This window comes from Trichoplusia ni, chromosome 4 (assembly GCF_003590095.1).
Source record: "Trichoplusia ni isolate ovarian cell line Hi5 chromosome 4, tn1, whole genome shotgun sequence".
Lineage (NCBI taxonomy): Eukaryota > Metazoa > Arthropoda > Insecta > Lepidoptera > Noctuidae > Trichoplusia > Trichoplusia ni.
The window spans coordinates 4,714,406-4,735,926 of NC_039481.1; the positions used below are offsets into that span (position 1 = coordinate 4,714,406).

The window sequence follows — 21,521 nt, forward strand, 5'->3', positions numbered from 1 at the left end:
TAAGTTGGCTGCCATCCATATAATAAACCATAAACAATAATATATAATGTAGGGTCTACTTTACAAATTGTTTGTTATACATGTTATTTATTCAGTGTTCGCCTTTTTTATGAACAATGTGTATATTTTTTTCCAAATGAAAATATACGTTGCATGTAAATGCATGTATGTTGACGTTCCCCTCGGAAGTTTGTTTTAAACAGTAAACAACCAGACTTCAGAGTTCGCTCCTGCATCTTAATTTTTATTGAATTTGACATTCACCATCAATATGATTATACAAATTCATATATATATAATCAGAAAATCAGTATGAAACATTCTATGAGATAAAATGGAGCGAGGCATTGTGTTAAACATCCAGTGGTGGCTTGGCATATTGCCAAGGAAGGCAAAAATTCGCCCTTCACATTTGAGGACTCAACCTTTAGCTAGAGCTACAGTCGATTTCACATAAATGCTAACCAACTCTTTGCCATTAACAGCGCCATTATTTGAAACTGGATAATTCTGAATCAGCGATTCCTCTGGTGTTACTGTTTCTCCACGGGTGACGGTGATTCCGCTGTTTCGTTTGCCGCTTCTAAAATAATAAAAAAATAATCGACCTACCTATCTACTTACCTACAGAGTCGAAGATACATACCTACTCGTTAATACTTGATGAAGATCTGAAGCTAAGACGATCGAATTTCTTGATACGCAATCGAAGTACATGTCGTTCGATTTATTTTATTTTATCGATCACAGGTTAACCTTCGCTTGATATGGTCGGTTTTTGGAGTAACCATTTGTCGCTAGTTCGTCCTTGTTTTGGAAGGCAGGTAAAATTGTTGATCCTGGCTGTTATTTATACATCTTTGACCGTCATTACGGGTAGTTAGAAGCGAGAAAGACTGACAATTAGTCTTACTAAGGGGTATCGTGTTGCCCTGGGTAACTGGGTTAAAGAGGTCAGAAAGGCAAGCGCTCCTTGTGATACACTAGTACTTAGCTACTTCCAGTTAGACTGGAAGTCGACTTCTACGTATTTGGGGAAAGACTAGATAATGTAAAAATAACCTGACTCTTAGATACAACATCGTAATGTACATGGTATACTTAGCTGTACATAGTATAGCTCCAAACGCATCCCGCTATCACAGTTAATGGTGTCAGTTTGATAAACGGCCGTTGTTTCTGGCGCACCGTACAATGTAACGTACTATTGATCTAGTAAGCCCCTTACGTATACACTAGAGTACAATCTACTGTAAAAAAGGCTGCTCTTGTTCTATATCTATCTATATTTATAGTTGAAATGACGTTGCAGGTTATAATATCGAGAGCGGGGTGATTTTTTTTTTAATAAGATTGTTGCAGCTTTATACGCAAAAGGGCACACTACATAGCTTCCGCAATTGCAACAATTACGAATAAAAAACCCGCGTCTTTAATCGACCACCAATTTTTTAAGCTAAGAACTCACTTGATAGGTTATCACTGTAGTCAGTATTCTATTTCAGTTCAATTTCCTTTGCAGGCATTTGGGTATACTTTTAAACGGCTCGATCGACTTTTATTAAAACATGTTTAAGAAAACTCGCACTAAACCCACCTTAAATACAAAACAAACTAAATAGAAATCGTTCAATCTGGTAGGAGAGCCTATGATGCCATAGACAGACAGACATATCAAGCTTATAGCACCCTTTATGCTCGGGGGTTAAAAACAACAATTGCAACAACTTTAGGTTTTTGATTAGGCGGGGAAGCTTCATAGACACCCATTTCCTTGCAGGATATTTGGTTAGTAGGAGTAGCGATAGACTGACCAAATTTAAATCACCGCGCAACGTTTCCGCATTTGGTGTCAGTCGCATAGCAAATCAATCGGGACTCTTGACGGCTTGTTTGCAACTACTTGCAAGGCTTGTTTTTTTAATCCGCGTTGGGGACACGATATTTGAAGCTCGACTTGGGACACAAAAAAAACATAAAACTTAGTGCTTAACTGTTTTGTAGTTGTTTGCAACTTTAAGTGCGACTCGTTTGGTTGGTATTCCATTAGTTCCATATTTTGTATCCAAATAAAAAAAAGACATATAAGAGAGCTATCTATATCTATCCCCTTCCCCCGCAGGACGTCTCGAAGTCGAACAAAGTATTGTATTAATCACTATGGTCGTGCAATGAAATGATGTCAAAATTGGTTAGTATTGATGGTATACCTAAATGTAGGGAAAGTAAAAGTTGGTGTACCAATGACTAATGTTTCTTTTCCTCGAGGAAAACCACCCACTGTAGGTAAGTGATTTATAGAAACTGGAATGATGTGGCAATTTATACACCGTGGCGCTACAATGATGACATTAAATTAACACACATATATTTATATACCTACAGTTCCATATCAACATTCAACAAATTAATACCATGAATTGCAAATTATTGAAACCTATCATGACTCATATCCATAGGATTAATATATGACTAATATGCTACTAAACCTAACAGTTTGTCAAATTCATGTCACCAATGTAGCGCCACGTTGCATATACATACACACACAAAAAGGGTTTTGTTTCATAACAAAGTACAATTTGAATTTTTTGATACAGATTCAGATTAAATTTCGAGGGCACTGTGAAGGCATACTTTCACTCATGCGGAGGAACATGGAGTGGACCTTAAATTGTATCACAATCGCAATTCTCAAATGAAACCAGATATCTTTATGTGCAGGTCACTTTATTTCTTATATTTAGAAAAAGTTAATATTTTTGCTAAGAAATTTTGACAACACATACCGATCAATCACATTCTAGAGGTGGAGGTTCACATTCGCCTGGCAGGTAGTTTACACGCTCATTATGAAATAAAGATTCTCTTCCACATCTCCACGGGAATCGCTTCGTTCGTCTACGCATATATTCATAATCCCGACATTCTGTCTTTGATGGCGTTTTATGCCCTAAAGAACTAAACGCTTGTATCAGCATGAGTGGAAAACAAAAGAAAAATACAATATTTCTATATTTCCTGAAGCTTCCTGGTGGCGGGGGGTGTTTGGGACAGCACGGGTTGGCTGGTACGGGTCCGGGGCGGCAGTCAGCCGGCGGCATTATCCGGCACGATTGCTTCTGCGAGCGGCACCCGTACTGCCCGCGCGGGGGCCGCGGGATACACGACCCCGACGCATATCTAAGCCCATTGCTTAGTACTGATGTATTTCCAACTTTCCGGGGATTTATCATGTTTTACTACAAATTTTGATCCAGATTTGTTTTTGGTCACATCTTAAAAAAAGTGTTTGGTGCTTAAATTACTTTACTTACAACAGAAGAGAATTTCCTTTTCTTAACTTTTGACAAATTGAATTCTTTCAAATATATTAACAGGCAGTTAGAATCTTATTTCACAAGCAGGTTTCATGTTTTATTGATGAACTTAAAAAGGTATAAATTGTTTTTTATACCTATTTAAGTTCATCAATTTCAGCGATTACTTCAATACAATTGGGTCCGTAGCTGGTCCATTTATGTTATCAGCGTTCATCGATCATCTCCGTAAGATCAACCCGAAGCCAAAACCTGCTTAGATCAGCTCACACGTTGTAAGTTTGTAACTTAATTATTTAATACACTATGTATCAATATATAATTTATAAATGGGAATTAAAAATAATTTCCTAAGTACATCGTTCAACTAATCGAACGCTAACCTGCGCTAGATTGAGATGCACCGCTAGAAGATGTAGAAGAATAGTTTAATTGTAAGAATAATCTAGCAGTTAAGAGTGGTTTATCCTATAGGTGGGTACCATTAAGAAAATAGAAAGCGGGTATAAAGGAACGAAAAATGTTGATTTTGCCAATCGTTTAGTTAATGTATCCAACGTAGCGTAGGTCAGAAAGACACTGGCTAAACTGGCTTCATAAAACAGAATAATATAGTAGGTACAATACCGAAACCCAAAATTGGCTTGAAAAGGCGGGTCAATGGTTTCACCTCCAAGTCCTTTATTATTTATTGGCTTTATATTATAGGTACAAAAATCCTGAATGATTAGATAAGTAAATGAAGTTGAATAAGACGTAGTTTAGCTGAAAGGACTCAACCAACACTATATACAAAAATGAGTTAATATGCCAAAGAGGTCCTAAATCTTGGTTCTTCCACTCAGCAAAAAGCAAACCACTGTAAATGTTTACATTGATATGACAGAATTGTTTCAAAACAGTTAAATCGTTTCAGTTAAAACACGCTAAAAGAAACCGGTACATTTTTCTATTTAACTAAAATAACTCATGGTGTGGATAAAGTATTTTTCGAAGAAACATGCCGATTTTGCACTCAGCAGTTACACAACTATTCTGTACACTAAAATATCATGGGGACCTAACGATATAAATGCCCTTGATTTCACGAATAGTTTTGAACAGATGCTTTTAACCTGATCGCAAACTTTGAATATTTACTGAACTATACGATGTTTTACGCAGAATTATAATATAGTTTAATAAAGTAAAAATGTACGTAAATACTAGGTCCGTTGCTTGCAATTTGAGAATTTACTTACAAAATGTTACCATATATTAAAATAAAACTAATTTGACGCTCAGGACACTGACATTTGACACAAGTGACATTGAGCGCTCGGTTCAGAGGATTTTGACATTTATCTGTTTATCCCGTCATACGTATTTGTTTACATAGAATTGAACACATTTTGTATTTCCATTTATAAATATAGATAAAGAGATTTGGTACAGTTTTTGATGTAGTACCTATATTTTCTTGTTTTTTACTTTATTTATTCGTGGTGCGAGCGTGTCGAAATCGTAACGTATTTGCGACCTGTATACACTGTTGTCGATATTCCATCAATATTTTTTACGTATACATCCGTCATTAATTATCAGTAGTGATTTAAGTACTTCAAAAATTTATTGATAAGATAAATGTAAAAGTGCAAACTACGATTGGGCGACTGTTATCAACTGAAGGAATTTATGAAATGTAAAATCGATGAACAACGTATTTTAGTTATTGATCGTTTTATGCCTTCAATGTGGATTCTATGTACAATACGTGAGTTGGTTTATTTTTCTATTAAAATAAATGGCGATGCTTGGAATTCAGTATAAGAAATATTTGAATAACCTTGAACGGTGGTATCCCCCTCCTATTTTCGTGATTCATGCGCGGCGATAGGTGTTGTGGGCCGCCGAGGCGCGCGACGCCGGCCGGTGAGGTCATAGTCGTCTGCGTTGTGTTTCGGCCTGGTTGTCGTCAACAAAACTGTGCATTAACAGATTCTTGTTGTTTTAGTTCTCCTTTTTGCTACATCAGAAACTAACAGTAACATTACAAACATGGATTCAAAGGCGTTTTCTTCTGCTATTGCCCATTTTTCATCCAAATTCTGTGTGGTAAGTACCCACTTATATTTATATTGTATAATTATAACTGCTATTACCTGTTTCTGAACTTTTAATTATTTAAAATTTCATGTAAATAAATTAATGGTTAAGTTTTTTTTATCAAAACTTTATGCTTTTAAAGAAAAGAAATTTACAATTTTCTCTCTAAATATTTTTTTATTAATTTGTACTTAAATTGAGTTTGTGTTTAAGCAAAACAATACATAAAACAAGAAATACATTATAAAAAGCACAACACTTCTTTGTGACCCAAAGTATTTCAACTATTATATTAAATTTATAACAAAAGATTATCTGAGATCTTTTTATCCTCACAATTGTAATAATTCCAAGTTTTACAAAAAAGTTTTGCAAGGCAAAATTACCGTTTAACAATTGAAAGAAACATAATAAATCAATTACTGTTGTAAAGAGATATGACCTTCAATCCATTGTGGTTTAACACTGTAAAATAATTCTATGAGGGTGGGTGGCCACATAAAAAAATGTTGGCTCACCTTTAACCATTAGTTCTGACCTGACCTTGGAAGCTAGTACTCAGATAATCAGTGCAATTCATATTATTTTAAATGGCATTGTTTGATATAGTTTTGTTTGGGACTTGTATAATGTTATAAGGCAATTGCTTTTTTTATTTGCAATCCTCTGGCCTCTGAGGTATGGAGAAAAGTTTTGAAGTTTCTGGCATTCTAGTCATCTATATATATTTCAGAGGTTGTTTATAAAATGTGCACTTTTTGCACTAAAATCCGTTCGTTTCGTACTTCTAATGCACGAGCCTAAGATTCCGCTATTTACAATGGCAGATGAATGAATGGAACTATGATTAAAATGACACTATTCTCCTATATGTATTCTCCTTAGCTTTTTTTCTAACAATAAATTCTTGGAAAAGTTTTATGTTTCATACTTCCTAAAATCGGCAATAAGTTAACGCATTTCACAATATATGGGATATCCTTATAAATTTTACATCACTGCAAGTGACACTGGCTATATGGATGTTGCGAAAAAAACATTTGCTACATGATTCCATTTACATAATTTCACTAAGGTACTTGTATTGTTTCGTATAATTTTTCAATTATCTTCTTATCTTTTGCTCGTTTTCGTTAGAAATCAATTTAGGCGATGAATCGTCATCAAGGACGCTTAAACGACTTATTGTGCTATCACCTCAGGGGTCAATCACTGTCATGCCTTTGGTATACGTGTAAGAATCGTCACTAGAATATTATTATAGAAACTTTCGTTAGGCTGATTCATAATTATTTGTTTAATAGCGCCGTTATCACTCATGCCCAGCTCATGATTACGTATTCCGGTTGGATCCGAAACCAGTCGGGTAATCCCGATAAATACGAATGAGTAATCAGTTATTAAAACTATAATAATCTCTATCTATCGCTAGCATGATTAAAAAAATATATAATCTGTTATTTATAGCCACATTTACACTAAACGTGAAGAAAGAATTGAAAATATCTGCACAATCAAATCGAATAGTACGCTCAACATAATTTCCATTTGTTTTCTGCGTTTAATCTTATTTTAAATGCAAAGAAATATAAGTATTCCAGTTTAAGTCATAAGTACGAAATAGATTCTTATAAAATAAACATATTCTAGACGAGAAGGCAAAAACAATATAGAAGAAAGAAACACAAGTTTCTTTTTTTAATCATCCATGGTACTATATGAGTACCTACTTGTACAATATTTTTCTCTATTACGGCATACTATTTTTGTGATCAGCTACGGATGTTCGGTTTATTTTTAAATTACTAAAAAACAGTCTGGCCAGACCGGGCTATTCACAGTCAAATCATCATTATATTGCTCATAATAATACTTACCCTAAATAGTGTTATAAACACGTAATAAATATATCAAAAACACCAAAGCTAGATTTATTCTGTATTTTTTTTTTATAAATCAAAAACAAGATTAATATTACATTGAAATATGAGCAATCGATTTTACTGCTAACACTTCTCCAAACATTTTATTTTTGGAATGAGCCGACACCACATTCTTTACTATTTATAAGTGTATTTGAATAAAAAACTATTTGTTATGATTACTTTTGCAATCGATTTGCCAACGCTGGTTAGCCCACCACTATTTTAAAAACGGTTGCAATGGTAGCAGTTCCAGAAATGGTGGTAGGACTCCGTCTGGTAACCAAATATTTTAAAAGTATTTTCGATAAATAAATGTTTTAGGAATTGGAGAAAGGCAAGAGCGTTGTTTCTTCTCCGCTGTCCGCTGAGTATTTGCTGGCCCTCCTCGCCCTGGGAACTACTGACAGGGCCCATGAAGAATTATTAACATCACTTGGATTTCCCGACGATGACTCTGTAAGTACCTACCTATATAATTTACGAATAAACCACGCAATTGTATTTCTTACAAGCAATTCAGTCTAATGCAAAGTTCCCACAGTAAAAAAGAATTAAAACATTTAAATTTCCTTGTTTCTTTGTGAACTTTGTGACCTTGTTGTTTTTTTATTCAATATGAATATTTCGATTCCACGAAATGTTTTTATCTTAAAATAAAATGCACTTACGGGATTTAAAATATATTCCGATCGTATAGATGCAATTTTAATGTGTGGTATTAAGATAAGCTTCGATAAAATTAATTACTCAGATTATTACGTAATGCAATTCCAATAACTTTCTAGTATCCTTTATGAATCAGAAGAATTTTAATTTACCTGTTCCACTTTCAAACAATGACATGATGCATTTCAGATTCGTTCCTCGTTCTTGGAAGCGTCTACCAAGTTGAAGTCTATAAGTGGTGTTACATTCAATGTGGCGAACAAGGTGTATTTACCAGAAGGCGCATACGATCTTCAAGAAGAGATAAAAAATGACGCTATCAAAGTATTCGACGCAGGTATCGAAAAACTCGACTTCAGTAATGGTGCAGCTGCGGCCGACACCATCAATAAATGGGTATTTAATTATTTGTTACCAACTAATATATATCATCGACAATCACACGATTAATTACAGAATCCATTTAGATTACTCTAATACAACCAAGTAAAGAGTTAAAAAATGTAATACAATGAAATTGACAAATAGAGCGCCAAGTTTTTTTTGTTTTCTTCTGAGGTGCTTTCGCTAAAGATGGAATGTAATTATATTCATATGAATTCTTCCATTTTAGGTTGAAGGCAAGACCAATAACAGGATTAAAGATCTCCTATCCGCAGACAGTCTTGATATCAGTACGCGCATTGTCCTCGTAAACGCTCTCTATTTTAAGGTAAGTCTTCCCGTTTCATTCAGCAACATTCACCTCTACAATATCATCACAAAACCGAAAAAATGTTTTAGTTCTTTTTCATGTCTCTTAGACTAGCGAAAGTTGAAAGTCAGCTGAGTATAACATGTCTTATCTCTTGCGAGGCTTAAATTTTTTAAGTCGCCTAGTACCGAGGCCAAGAATATTTACGAAAATACAATTAATTATATCTGAGTGAACACCACTTACGACCAAATGTCTTAAAATAACTAATGATTTTGTAATCTTTGTCTGGAAATCGATATGACTACTTCAACCGTTATCTAAGCAACAAGCATACATGATTAAACACTTAAGAATTTTAAAATTTCAAGATTATTCCTACTGTGTTGCATCTAGATAGCCGTATGCAAGATCGATGTAAGCAGACGCATAGTAAAATGTCATACTAACTGAACGTCTTTGATATTATCAAATGGAATAGACTAGTCTAGATTCACTTATCTAAAGTATTTTATCTTTATTATTGAAAAAAATGACACCCGCAGCAAAATAATTTATCTTTGTATCGGGGGGTTTCACAAACATACAAATCAAGTGCACCTAAACTCAGAACAAGCATACGTGTATCAAATGCTCTTCCTACGCGGATGGAAACCGCGGTACGACGCGAACTGTGGGTTTGGCGTGGGTACCTCAACCACTCGGATATCCATTGAGTATCTTGCTTGCATGTTACTGTAAGGCGTATAAAACGTTGAATATTTCTAGGGTACATGGAAGAAACAGTTCGACCCTATCCACACAAGGAACTTACCGTTCCACATCACATCGAACTCAACCGTCGATGTGCCGATGATGTACAAGGAGGATGATTACCGGTATGGTGACAGCGAGGAACTTAAAGCTCAGGTAAAAACAATATCTTTAATTCGCAGCGTTGTAATTAAGTCTCTGATTATGAGATGACTTAAGTATAAAATTAATTTGTTTAGGTGCTTTAAGAGATGGTAAACGATCTTGGTGTGTTTTTGTCCAAAAAACATAGTTTGAAAATAAACCGCAACTAAAAACCCAACATAAAAAGCACCAAATTAAATACACCTCTGAAACACAGATTGTTTACGTTTTTTTAATACCTATTGAGTATAATGAGTATTTAATATAGTTTTAAGTTACTAATGACTTTATATTTAGGGCATGTACTATCTAATAATCTACTATCTACTAAAGATATATTAGTTGAGAAGTGTAAGTATGCTATTTAACCGTTTTTAGTTTTTACGTAGTAGTTTTAACGTACACCCGCATGTTTAAAATCACTCTCCTCATGCTATGTTTTAGCATGAGGCAAGTGATTTGTTCAAGAATTGTTCTGAAAGATACAAAAAGTTGTGTTTTGTTACCCACATGTTCTAGAATATCTATTTTTGTTCATTCGTTCCCGGTATTTACGAAAACAGTCATCGCTAATATTGAAAACATGTTCCGTTATCATTGCAACCAATTAAAAATGACTCGGTTGTTTGTAGTTCGGGTTGATGAAAATTTTTGTTTTGAGTCATACATGTTTGGCATAACGCGGGGTTCTCCATTTTGCACTATACACATAAGGTAGTTTTGTCGTTCTATAAATGTTATTTATTTATGGACACACCACAAACAATAATAACAAATATAGGTACAAAAGTACTGTAAATTTTTTAAAGAAATGTCTGGCAGTAGATAAAGGAAAAGGTCTGCCCGTGACCATGATACCTGCAAAGGTGTAGAAACTTCGGGAACTAAAATATAAAATTTAACAGCGATAAAATCCGTAAAAGTAGTCTCATTAAAAAAAAAAAAGAAACATATACACATGATACTAATATTATACTTAATGATTTTTCCAGCTTTTGGAGATCCCATACGTGGGTGATGAAGCCAGTATGCTCATTGTGCTGCCTCACGATATCGAGGGTCTCGAGGATGTGCTGGCTAAACTAGCCGGCGGCTATGATCTGATGGCCGAGTACGACAATATGTACAGCACTAAAGTACAAGTTACCCTCCCTAAGTTCAAAATCGAGACTGAAATCGATTTGGGAGTAGTTCTGCGTAAGGTTAGTATCCATTTTAATATTGTGCATGTTATTTGTCACACCTGACATCATAGGTACGTGAGCGAATTGTCCATTTTTTGCGATGCCACCGTTTAATAAGAAGTGAAGGCCGAACGCTAATGTTTCATTGTTACTTGTCTGGCTCTAGTCTCTTGTGCCTCAATGATGACGTCACACGTCCTTGCATTACAATTGATAGTCTACATAATGATATGCAAACTTTTTACAGCTCGGTATACAAGCTATCTTTAACCGTGGTGGCTCAGGAATAACCAAGATGTTAAATACGAACGAAGAGTTATACGTGTCGAAGGCTGTTCAGAAGGCGTTCATTGAGGTCAACGAAGAGGGCGCGGAGGCAGCCGCCGCCACAGGTAAGACTGATAACACATGACACCTTATTTTATTATTTTGTGGGGAAATAACGGACTAACATTCTACAAATAGCAGCCGAGTGCCCGCAGCTGTCGAAAATACGTGTACAGAATTCATAGATAAAACACTTGACATTGGTCAGTGATATTGCTAATTGGCGATAACGGACGATAAAAACCTTTCCACATTCACTGGTAATGCTCCAAGTACATACCTGGCACGTTTATCTGCAGTTTTAAAGTTTTTATTTATTTTATGGAACTGATTACAACTGATACCAATGTTGATTTTTTAATTTATTTATAATGAGGTCGTAAAAACACTCAGTAATAAATAAATGAAACCATTAATAAAAGCGGCTATAAAGAAGGTTTATATAAAAGTAACTTTAATAGGCAATAATACTAACAATGTACTTAACCTATTTTGTGGTTTGAAAGTTCTAATTAATGTGTGGGTGCATGAGCAATGTCTCTTGTCTTATCTTCGATGTCTGCCAGCATTAGCTATTGTTGTCTTTTTGCCAAAGCTTTTTTTATTCTTAACTGTTAAAACAGGTAGGTAAAACTATAGGTTTTAATTTTGGAAGGTGTGTCGAGGTTCGGTATGTAGTGTACATAATAGTTGTGGTTCTGTATATGTTGTGTTGTTGTCCCGTCTGACCTCGTGGTGGTGTGTGTACGTGCAGCCATGGCGACGCGGCGCTGCCGCTCGGTCCCGGCGCAGTTCAGCGCGGACCGCGCCGCGCTGTGGCTGGTGTCGGCGGCGGGCGTGCCCCTGGCCGCGGCGCGCTACCGGCCGGCCGCGTCCCCGCCCCGCGACGAACTCTGATACAAGTGGTGACTCGTGTATGTGGTGCAGGCATGGTGATCATGATGCGCTGCGCCCGGCCGCCCGCGCCGCGCTTCCTTGCGGACCGGCCCTTCCTGTTCGCGCTCGCCGGCCAAGACCGCGCACACCTCTTCGTCGGCGTCTACCGCGCCGCTAACTAAACTACGCGTACTCGGAACACACGAATGAGTTAATTAGTAATTTAATGATATTGTCGCACAAATCTCACAAATCCTGATGTTGTACTAACAATAGATTATAGAGATTTACGAGTTACCTGAGGAACATTTTAAATTCAGATCTTATAGACAGCATCTCAGATTTATAACGCACTAACGCTACCAAGTACACGGTGTTAATTAATAAACGCGTTTTTTTTTTGTCAATCACTCTTGATACCAATTGTTTATGTGCCTTTTGATTTCAGGGAATTGGTATCTTACACTATTTAGAACGAACAACATTACAACCGCCTAAAATATTAATTTAATAACCGACTCGTTTAAACTTAACACTGTGTATCCAAATATTATAAAAAACTTGTAAAATTGTTACATGAATTTATGTTTAGATTATATTAAATGTTTAACATTTTATTTTGTTTTTTATCATACCATTTAGGAAACCGCCTAAGTACTCGTAAGACGATATTGCGACATAAGTTTATGCACAACTAATATTTTTCCCCAAAAATAATTATCAACCCAACCGTTAAAAGTTCACACCAGTAGATTCTAAAACTCTTAAAGATCAAATCGAATTAATATTTAAAATTGCCAAAATAATGTTGCTCATAAATGCAAATTATTATTCGTTTTTTTGAAACTGATCAATTATATTGTTCTTTTTTAGAGTTTAATTATAATTTTTCAAGATTTTTTAAGGTTCAGTAAGTATACTCAATATATTATTTGAAAATAATTTACACCTTTATATAAATATATATTTATTCCTGGTACGTATTAAATAGTCTTATACTAAAAGAAAACTGGAATCGATACAGATATTTTTTGATCATTTTCCATTCTGAACATCAATGTTCTGATAAATAGGTACCTAAGAAATTAAAAGTAACTACTAGTAAACTAAGAAAATGCTCTTTACAGCCACTAATTTTATATTTGTCAAGTCCCAATACTGAGTTATAATAAAACTAACATCTTTTAAGTTTCTCTATGAATACTACATATACTGCTCTTATAAGTACTGTAACATGCAATGGATGACATAATATTATGTATCTCCGTGTGAACTTATCAAGACACATTCTATCCACAGATAACAGATATAGTTCCTAAGCGTAAGTTAATTCACTTCTGTTAATTTTTTGTCTATGCTATCTTCTTATTAGAATTTTCGGTGTTGGCAATTTTATTATTGTTGAAACTCGAGTACAGACTATACATCTTTAACTTCACTACGGTATTCTAAAAGTCGCAACTCAATTCTCTACCATTATTTGAGGTATTAGTGTTAAGTGCTACCATTGCGGAGAACTGTGGTGAAATTTTAGGCACAGGCCTTTATCTAAGTAATCCACATCTTTTTTTTGTCTATTCTAACCCTCTACCAGGGTTCCTTTGCTACCCACTAGTTTTAATAGAATTCACCTAATTAGCAGTTAAATCTACGAGGTGTAAAGTACCTATGTGTTAAAATTTTATTTTTCTTCTTGTATTTGTCTTTCTCTATTTGGTCTTGACTATCCTGACCCGCATTCTGGATTTACGGAGTGACGCCAGCAGCTTCAGGCTCTCGCACTCTGGAGAGCTACAGAAATTCTCAAGTTCATTTTCATCTAGTATAAAAAAATAATAAAGGAGTTCACACTGACCTTCAATGCAACATTTAAACCCATTAAAGCTGTAACGTAAACGTAAAAACAAAATGTAACGTTTTTTGTGTAAGTATGTATTGTAGTCATTCCTATTTGTTTTGTTTTATAATTATTATTAATCATTCGACAGATTTTATTGTTCTACTAGCTGTTGCCCGCGACGTCGTCCGCGTGGTTAGAAGATATAAGTTACTATTTATACCTGCCCTGTTTTTTCCATATTTCCCATTGTATCTTCGCTCCTATTAGTCGCAGCGTGATGGTATATAGCCTAAAACCTTCCTCGATGAATGGTCTATTCAACACAAAAATAATTTGAACCAGTAGTTCCTGAGATTAGCGCGTTCAAACAACCAAACTCTTCAGCTTTATATATTAGTATAGATTAATATGTATGTGGATAGAGAAATGCCGTTGTAATTCATAAATAAACATTGATGTTCGCTCTGGTGTGGATCGGTGAAAAATTATTACAAAGGACAATGGGCAAAATTGTATGGAGCTTGTCCCATCGGCGGCCACATCTGTACTATTTATTTTCTAGTAGCCAATGATGTATACAATAAGACATCAAAATACTGTTTCTGTAAGTTCCTCGGATAAAAATCTCGTTATCATAAATTAAGATAATGTTAACTTAAATAAAAGTAAATGTTTGTTAAATAAGTTTTATTAAAGATTTATTAAAACAAAAAAAGACGTGTAGCACTCGGAGACAGCCGCGGTAAAGCTATCGCATAGCATTTTTTCAACTTATGCAATTATAATAAAAAAAACTGCAATTTTTTATTCATTTTATTTATGCAGTTTTTTTTTATATTAAATCAAATTATTTAAGTCGGTTCTACGTGTTATGATATTATGCCATATTAACGACTTTAATCGTCTTCAACAATTATGAGTGAGCGTGTGTTATCTCGCATCTTCTCCTGTTTATCACAGATCGATTACACAAAACACACATTTGACGGTTATCAGCCATAGTTACCACAAGACTAACTAGTCTTGCTATTTAGTAATTCGAAAGTCCAGTAAAACAAGCACAAGTCACCAACTCAAGTGTTGTGTCGCACTCATCGCTCATTGGTCTAACTTTTTTTCTGAAATGATATTTAATCGTACTGCTTGAACAATATTTGTTTTAAAAGCATTCACCTTTCAAATGACACTAGTTTTATTAATGGCCGCTAATGGGCCAGGATGCCCATTGTCCTTTGAAAAGATTTAATTTATTATACGTGGTGGAGGTGTTTCTGGGTGGGCTAATCGAATTAGTATAAAAATACAATATATCAGTCAGTATCTCGGAAAAGGGGAAGGGAATTGAAAGGATATTGTGATGTTCTGATTTTTGGTTGTCGGATTGGCTGAAACATTCGTAATACAAATTTTTAATATTGTTTAATTATTGTAGACAGAAAACCCTCTTAGTAAAATTGTATTTCATTGTGTTGCAGCCATGGGCATCATGATGTGTTCGGCTATGCTGAACGTGGCTCCCGTACCCCGCTTTACCGCTGACCGGCCTTTCTTTGCCGCCATCTTAGTTGACAGGAACCCACAATTTTATGCAATTTACAGAAACCAATAAATACAGAAAGCCTCATGCCTCATCATCAAATAAATGTTTAAAGGTGATTGATGGATTTTATTTCAGATTTAGGTATTCAAATAAATATAACATCCGTTTTTGCCTTTTAAGAATAAGCTACTATAGAAAAAAAGGTTATCATTTGAATCAGTTAAGGAGTTTCGTTGCCGATGTAATTAGTGCGATTGAAATGCAAGTTACAGTTACGTTTGAGATTGGCTAATCAGATCGTTTTTTTTTTAATTAAACGTATCCACAATTTAAATACGTTTTATACATTTATATCTTTTGGGACTAAACACCCTTACTTTAATTTTATTTTGAGAATGCTACGAAAAAAATTGTTATACTAAAATTGTAGAACTTGCACTAAGCATGAAGCATGAGCCACCAGAAATGATGATTTATTTAAGTAAGTATTATTTGTGATCATTGCTTGACTTTAGTTTTGCTTGGGACTTTGATAAGTCTAGAATATTAGTACTACTTCATACAAATGTAAATTGTGGAGGGGTAGTGCAGAGAACGTCAAGGTGTGACACTCAAAATCATTTTGGTATCGCGTTATTCTGTCAGACCACCGATCTGATGTGATCTGTTGTTTTTTACAAAGCGTCAGTGGTGAAGGGTTATAGTTTTCGATTCTATAATTAGGTAATATACCGTCCTTTTTCTAGTATTGTGGATATACAACATTACTAAAATTACTCTCTTTATTTTGCAGTCTTACGGTTTAAGTCGTGTTCGGCTTTGCCTAACCCGCCTCCGGTATTTCGCTTTACCGCTGACCGGCCTTTCCTCGTCGCCATTTTGGTTAACAGGACCCCTCAGTTTTTTGCAATGTATAGAAAGGCATAAATACATAACAATTTTTATATTATATTACCAAATAAAACTTTTAAAATAATTCAAACGATTTTATTTTGTACTAAGAAATTGATAAATAAAAAAATGTTTTTCTGTGATTTAAGTAGACTGTATTTACTAGGCAAAAAGCAATGGTACCTAGCCTTTTTTCTTTACTTTTGCGAAACCAATGAGGGACTAAATAAGGTGACATCTATGTCTGAATTATTTGCCTAGAAAAGTAATCTTTAATTAAGCGCTTTGCTTTTGTTTTGTACGCTTATGCTTAGTATATGTTTGCTTTTTGGTAAAAATAGAACAAAGTACGTATATTATTCATTATACAGTTGCCATAACGATGCACGAATTGCCTTATGTATTCGTTTTGTAAAAAAGGTCGTTGTGTCCATCCATGGGCCGCGGTCCGCACAAGATTTCAATAAAGAAAGAATTTATGTCAAAGATATTATACCAGACTACAGACTCTACATATCTACAGGTATCCCACTTCTGGGCAAAAGTCTCTTCTCGTATAGGGAAGGTTTAAGCATTGATCACCAGAGGACTGCCGCTTGGTGATTTCAGATAGGATCCTACCGAGTAATATTTGATAGATCACACAACAACCTGGTCTAGTCTTGTGATCAATAGCCTTGGAAGATGTAACAGGGGTCGTGGTCCTGTGTATGATGAATTGCTATGCACTGACAGAATGCGGGAGACGTTGTACGTCGGTTCAGGTTCAGTCAGTAAAAGTCTGATACTACCCGCTTCCTCCCCTGAGGGAATCCTTTTGTCACTCACTTCCTCGGGTAGGGGAATCCCCGCCAAACAAAAATATACATCCGATTAAAACATACAGCATTCTGTTTGAGATTTTTTCTTTGTTATAGCCATAAGGGTTAGAAACTTTACTACGTCTCTGCGAGTTCCCCGTCTGCCGCGTATCTTCAAAGCTGACCGACCTTACCTCGTCACGATTCTTGTCAAGCAAATCCCTCATTTTATTGCACTGTTTAGAGCACCAAAAGTTTGAATCAGCCTGCAATATTTCACTCATTATATGAACTTTGACAGGAATGTATTCTATGAGAGCAAAAAAAAATAGGTAATAATAAAAACCGTGGTCTAAATTTTGTCTCTTTTTCAATATCCTTCAGAATTTCGCTGATTTCAGCATGAAAATGACTATATCTTAATAAAGCACTAACAACAGTAACAACTGACAATCATTAAAGGAAAAATATTGAGGTGGTCGGATTTGAAAATGGAATCTGAAACACGAACCGAATCCGATCTGAACCGAACACGTTCGTTCCCTGAGTTAACCTGCATCCGCCATTTTAAGTAATAACTAGATTGCAGTCTATTGTTTAAAAAAAGAAATATTTTTCGTGTTACTGCCAATGTAAGTAATTTAACAGTTTCAAACGAATCTAACTATCTTACCCTACGTTTGCCCTAAATCATCTAAAACGATGACTATGGTGGAAAACTACTTAGTTGTATTTACGTTTTTATTTTCGTCAATTGAAATTAATAACTGTCTTATTTTTATGTTTGTGATTGAATAATGTATTTTCTTTTACAGCGATGGGCATCATGGCTTTTTCTGCTATGATCAACGTGGCACCTGTGCCAAACTTCACCGCTGATCGTCCATTCTTGGTAGCAGTCATCGTTGACAACGTGCCTCAGTTTATAGCTTTATACAGAAATGAATAGGAATCCACGACTAATCACCGGCAGATAAATTTATTCAATACGTATATTTAGGGGTTTTTACATATGGAACGAAACCCTACGATGATACTTTGAAATGCAGTCTATTTTATTTTTGTTGTTTTTTTGACAGTTAAAATACGATGATAATTCTATTGTTAAATACATGATTGTAAGATTTTTATTTATTTAGTCCAGTAATCGGACCCATAATAATAATATTACAGTCAGATTTGTATTTTTTTATACTTAAACTTTTCAATAAAAGTTTTTTATTGTATTATCATTGAGGACTTCTTTTTTATTATGAACCAAACCACCACTGCCTTGGCGTAGCCACCAATTTTGCTTTCTAGCAATACAATTTATATTGAATTTTGACTATAATTTAAATATTGTTAGACATGTATTGAATTATTTGTGTATTATCTAATTGTAATTGCAGATTTTGACAAATATTCAGTAATCAATATTTACCTACTCGTAGTTTGTACAAACATCAAGTTGTCATTATAACACGTTATCCTCTTCTCAATATAACACAAAATTTTCTTCCAGCGTTTGTTTGTACCTTAACGAGCTGTACCTTCAAACCAAGACCAAAGCGTTTCTGTGCAAACCAGCCTTTCATGGCAGTCATCATCGTCAAACGAACAACTGCCTTCATGACGTCATACTTTGGAATCAAAACAATCGAAAAATAACATTAAAATAATATATTTGTACTCTTGTTAAATATTTTTTTTATTACCTTTATCACTGAACTTGTGCAACAACATAACTTGCAACTCTTACCAGATCTGTAAAACTGAGAACCTCTCTGATGCTGTTGTCGCCGTCAATAAAGACTAGCAAACATTTTTCTTCAGTTTTAACATTGATGTAATATCCCCTAATTCACTAATTATTTCTTGTAGTTGCTACAAATCTATCACTAAGTTAGCTGTCCACACGGACTTTCAATAGAGTTGATTATCATCATCACAAAAATTTCGCTCCTGTAAGCGGGAGGATCTATTGCTCCTTCCAATATGTCAAACACCATAAGTAGTTCCTGCTGTATTCTCCCAAACTCACTCGTCTTCTATGTCTGTGTTTATATATTAGAGGTGAAAAAATTCAATCAACTCCAATAACTGCCGTATTTGGAAGAGCAAGCCAGATGCAGTTGTCACTATTGGCTCATGAATTAGATATTTTTGTAGGAGCTCCGGAAATATCATGATTCGGAGATTCATTAATCTCTTTTCTGCTTCTTTCGTTTATTTTCGTAGTAGTCTCAGCTCGTAAATAAATATAACATTTGAGGAAGAATCGAAGAACATTCTCTATCAGCTTTAGGACTAAGGTATACCTATGTATGTAAGGACGGCATCATTCATTGGTAACCCCACGCGCGTGCGTGTCGGTTTCAATAGGGGTAACTAAAATAATGACTTTGGTGCATGAAAATAAACAACTTTCTTTAAGAAAGCAAAAAAGTATTCTGAAAAAAAAATACATTATGCTAATGTCTACTTCGTAAGACTGGACTTCAAAAAGGATGAGGTTACCAAACCGGCCGTAAATTTTCTGGGAAATATTCTTTAACGAGGGATATTAAAATTTTTACCCGGTTTAGTTTAGGCACATGCATTGTAATAACATTGCCATTCATGTGCTTTCGGCTTTTTTAAGGCAGCAGGTCCTATTTGTCATCCACGTAAACATAAGCGTGTTTAAACCCCATTTAATGTATTTCTTACTTACCCGATCTTCTAAAAACGAATAATTTTATTCTACAGCGATGAAAGCTTTACGGCTAAGGGAGAGCTTTGGCATTGAATTCATCTGCAACCAACCTATTTTGGTTATGATCTCTCACATTCGGAAGAAAATGCACATGCCCATAATTATTGCTACATACAAAGGAGACTGTAACGAAGATTATTGGTAATATGTATGTATCAAACAACTCAATCTCCCATTTATTTGTTTTGTACTTATTCTAGCTAGATGGTTTCCAAAGTAAGTATTGTTCTTGCAGTGTAAGAGAATAATTATGTAAGTATACATATAAGTTTAAGGCCACCGCGTCTAACCCATTTAGCGCGACATGTCACGGGTTCGATCCTCGCCTAGGATAAGCATGTTGGTTATCCACGAATTAAATGTCTGTGTCTTGAATCTGATAATCTTTGTGCTTGTGACATGAATGCGTGTGAACCCCCCTGCGACGAAAGGATTAAATTCCTTAATGCGGGAGAGGTTTAAAAAAATACACTGATAGCCAAGTAAAGAAAAAGACAGCGATAGCAGAAAAAAGTATAGATTGACTGTAAACTATCTAGAGGCACTGTTAAAGATAGTCTTACTGATTTTACTGAATTTTTCCGCGACTGTACCTACGTGACCTATATCAAAAGACTGATATTTATGACTTATGACAGGAAATTGTAGTTTTCCTTATAGCTATTGTTCGTAGTAAATCTGATATACTTACCTAGCTATTAAATATAGATACCTAGTACCTATGTAGAATTATATTCCATGATATTTGTACGTAAATATTTTCCAAAGTAGATGTAATGTAAAATGTACTTCTCACCATTATTACTTTTAAACCTGCATTTAACACGGAGAACTCCTCATAGACTTTCTTCGCCATGAGGAAGGGGGTAAGGCTCTTACCAGCTTCTCCGTACCCTGTAACTAGCGCCACGGGACCGCAATGCAAACCTTCGCGATTCACCAGAAAGCAAGCACCTGCCTTTTTTATACCCGGGGAAATCCTCATGGACTTTCTCCGCCCTGGGGAAGGCGGAGAGGTGTGACGGACTTCTACCGGCTAAAACCGTGGGGATGCTTCACCTTTCCCTTGTACCTGAGATCACGGGAACGCAATGCAAGCTACCGCGATCTCTAGCAAGCACCTGCCTGTATGTACCAACTTCAACAATATATTTAACAAGTTTAATACAGTTAGTAGGTATTTAGGTGTTTACCTAAACAATTATCGCTTTAAAATATGAGGAAGCGAATTAAGGGTATGCGTGTTAATATACAGTTATGGTAAGTAAGTAGGTTACACAAATGGCCCCAAGCCAGTTCCCAACCAGCTGCCAAAATATTGGACTCGAAGTGGGACAACTAGTAAATATACTGTTTTGCTAGTATTGAAAGATTCAATTCCAAATGTTCGACAATTCTAACTGTTTGATGTAGCATTGGCTTAGATTTATAGTCTTTTGTTTAACAATCGCTCTGAACATACCTACCATGATATAAAAACTTATTTACAAATGTATTCAGTTATTTAGGTAGGTACTCGGCAAGTAGATAAATCTAAAGTAATTTCTCGTACGATCGTTTATTTTCAGCCTTAAATAACTTACCTTACATTCGTCACACTGCTTCGTCTACAGCCACAGGACTTGAACAAAACATGGTCATGTTTGTAATAGTCTTATCGAATACATGCTGCATTAATTACTCTCATTAATTAGGCGATAAGTGCTTACTTAGTTCAGTTAATGCGGAACAAAGTGTAT

General features: G+C 35.2%; 1 protein-coding gene across 12 annotated transcripts; it reads left to right on the forward strand.

Annotated features, from left to right (window-relative positions):
* Positions 1-2,180: 2,180 nt before the first annotated feature.
* On the forward strand, positions 2,181-19,930 carry LOC113492637 (antichymotrypsin-2-like). Of its 12 annotated transcripts, XM_026870217.1 has the most exons (10): positions 2,181-2,286; positions 2,601-2,724; positions 5,314-5,414; positions 7,652-7,786; positions 8,186-8,392; positions 8,610-8,708; positions 9,459-9,599; positions 10,580-10,789; positions 11,019-11,163; positions 19,776-19,930. In XM_026870217.1, the coding sequence occupies exons 3-10, from the start codon at positions 5,358-5,360 to the stop codon at positions 19,925-19,927; spliced, it is 1,146 nt and encodes a 381-aa protein (XP_026726018.1). In that variant the 5' UTR covers positions 2,181-2,286; positions 2,601-2,724; positions 5,314-5,357; the 3' UTR covers positions 19,928-19,930. The 12 variants fall into 12 exon arrangements, with proteins under 12 accessions (XP_026726018.1, XP_026726019.1, XP_026726009.1 ...); XM_026870218.1 differs by lacking the exons at positions 2,181-2,286; positions 2,601-2,724 and adding an exon at positions 3,531-3,595; XM_026870208.1 differs by lacking the exons at positions 2,181-2,286; positions 2,601-2,724 and adding an exon at positions 4,675-5,073.
* Positions 19,931-21,521: the final 1,591 nt, after the last annotated feature.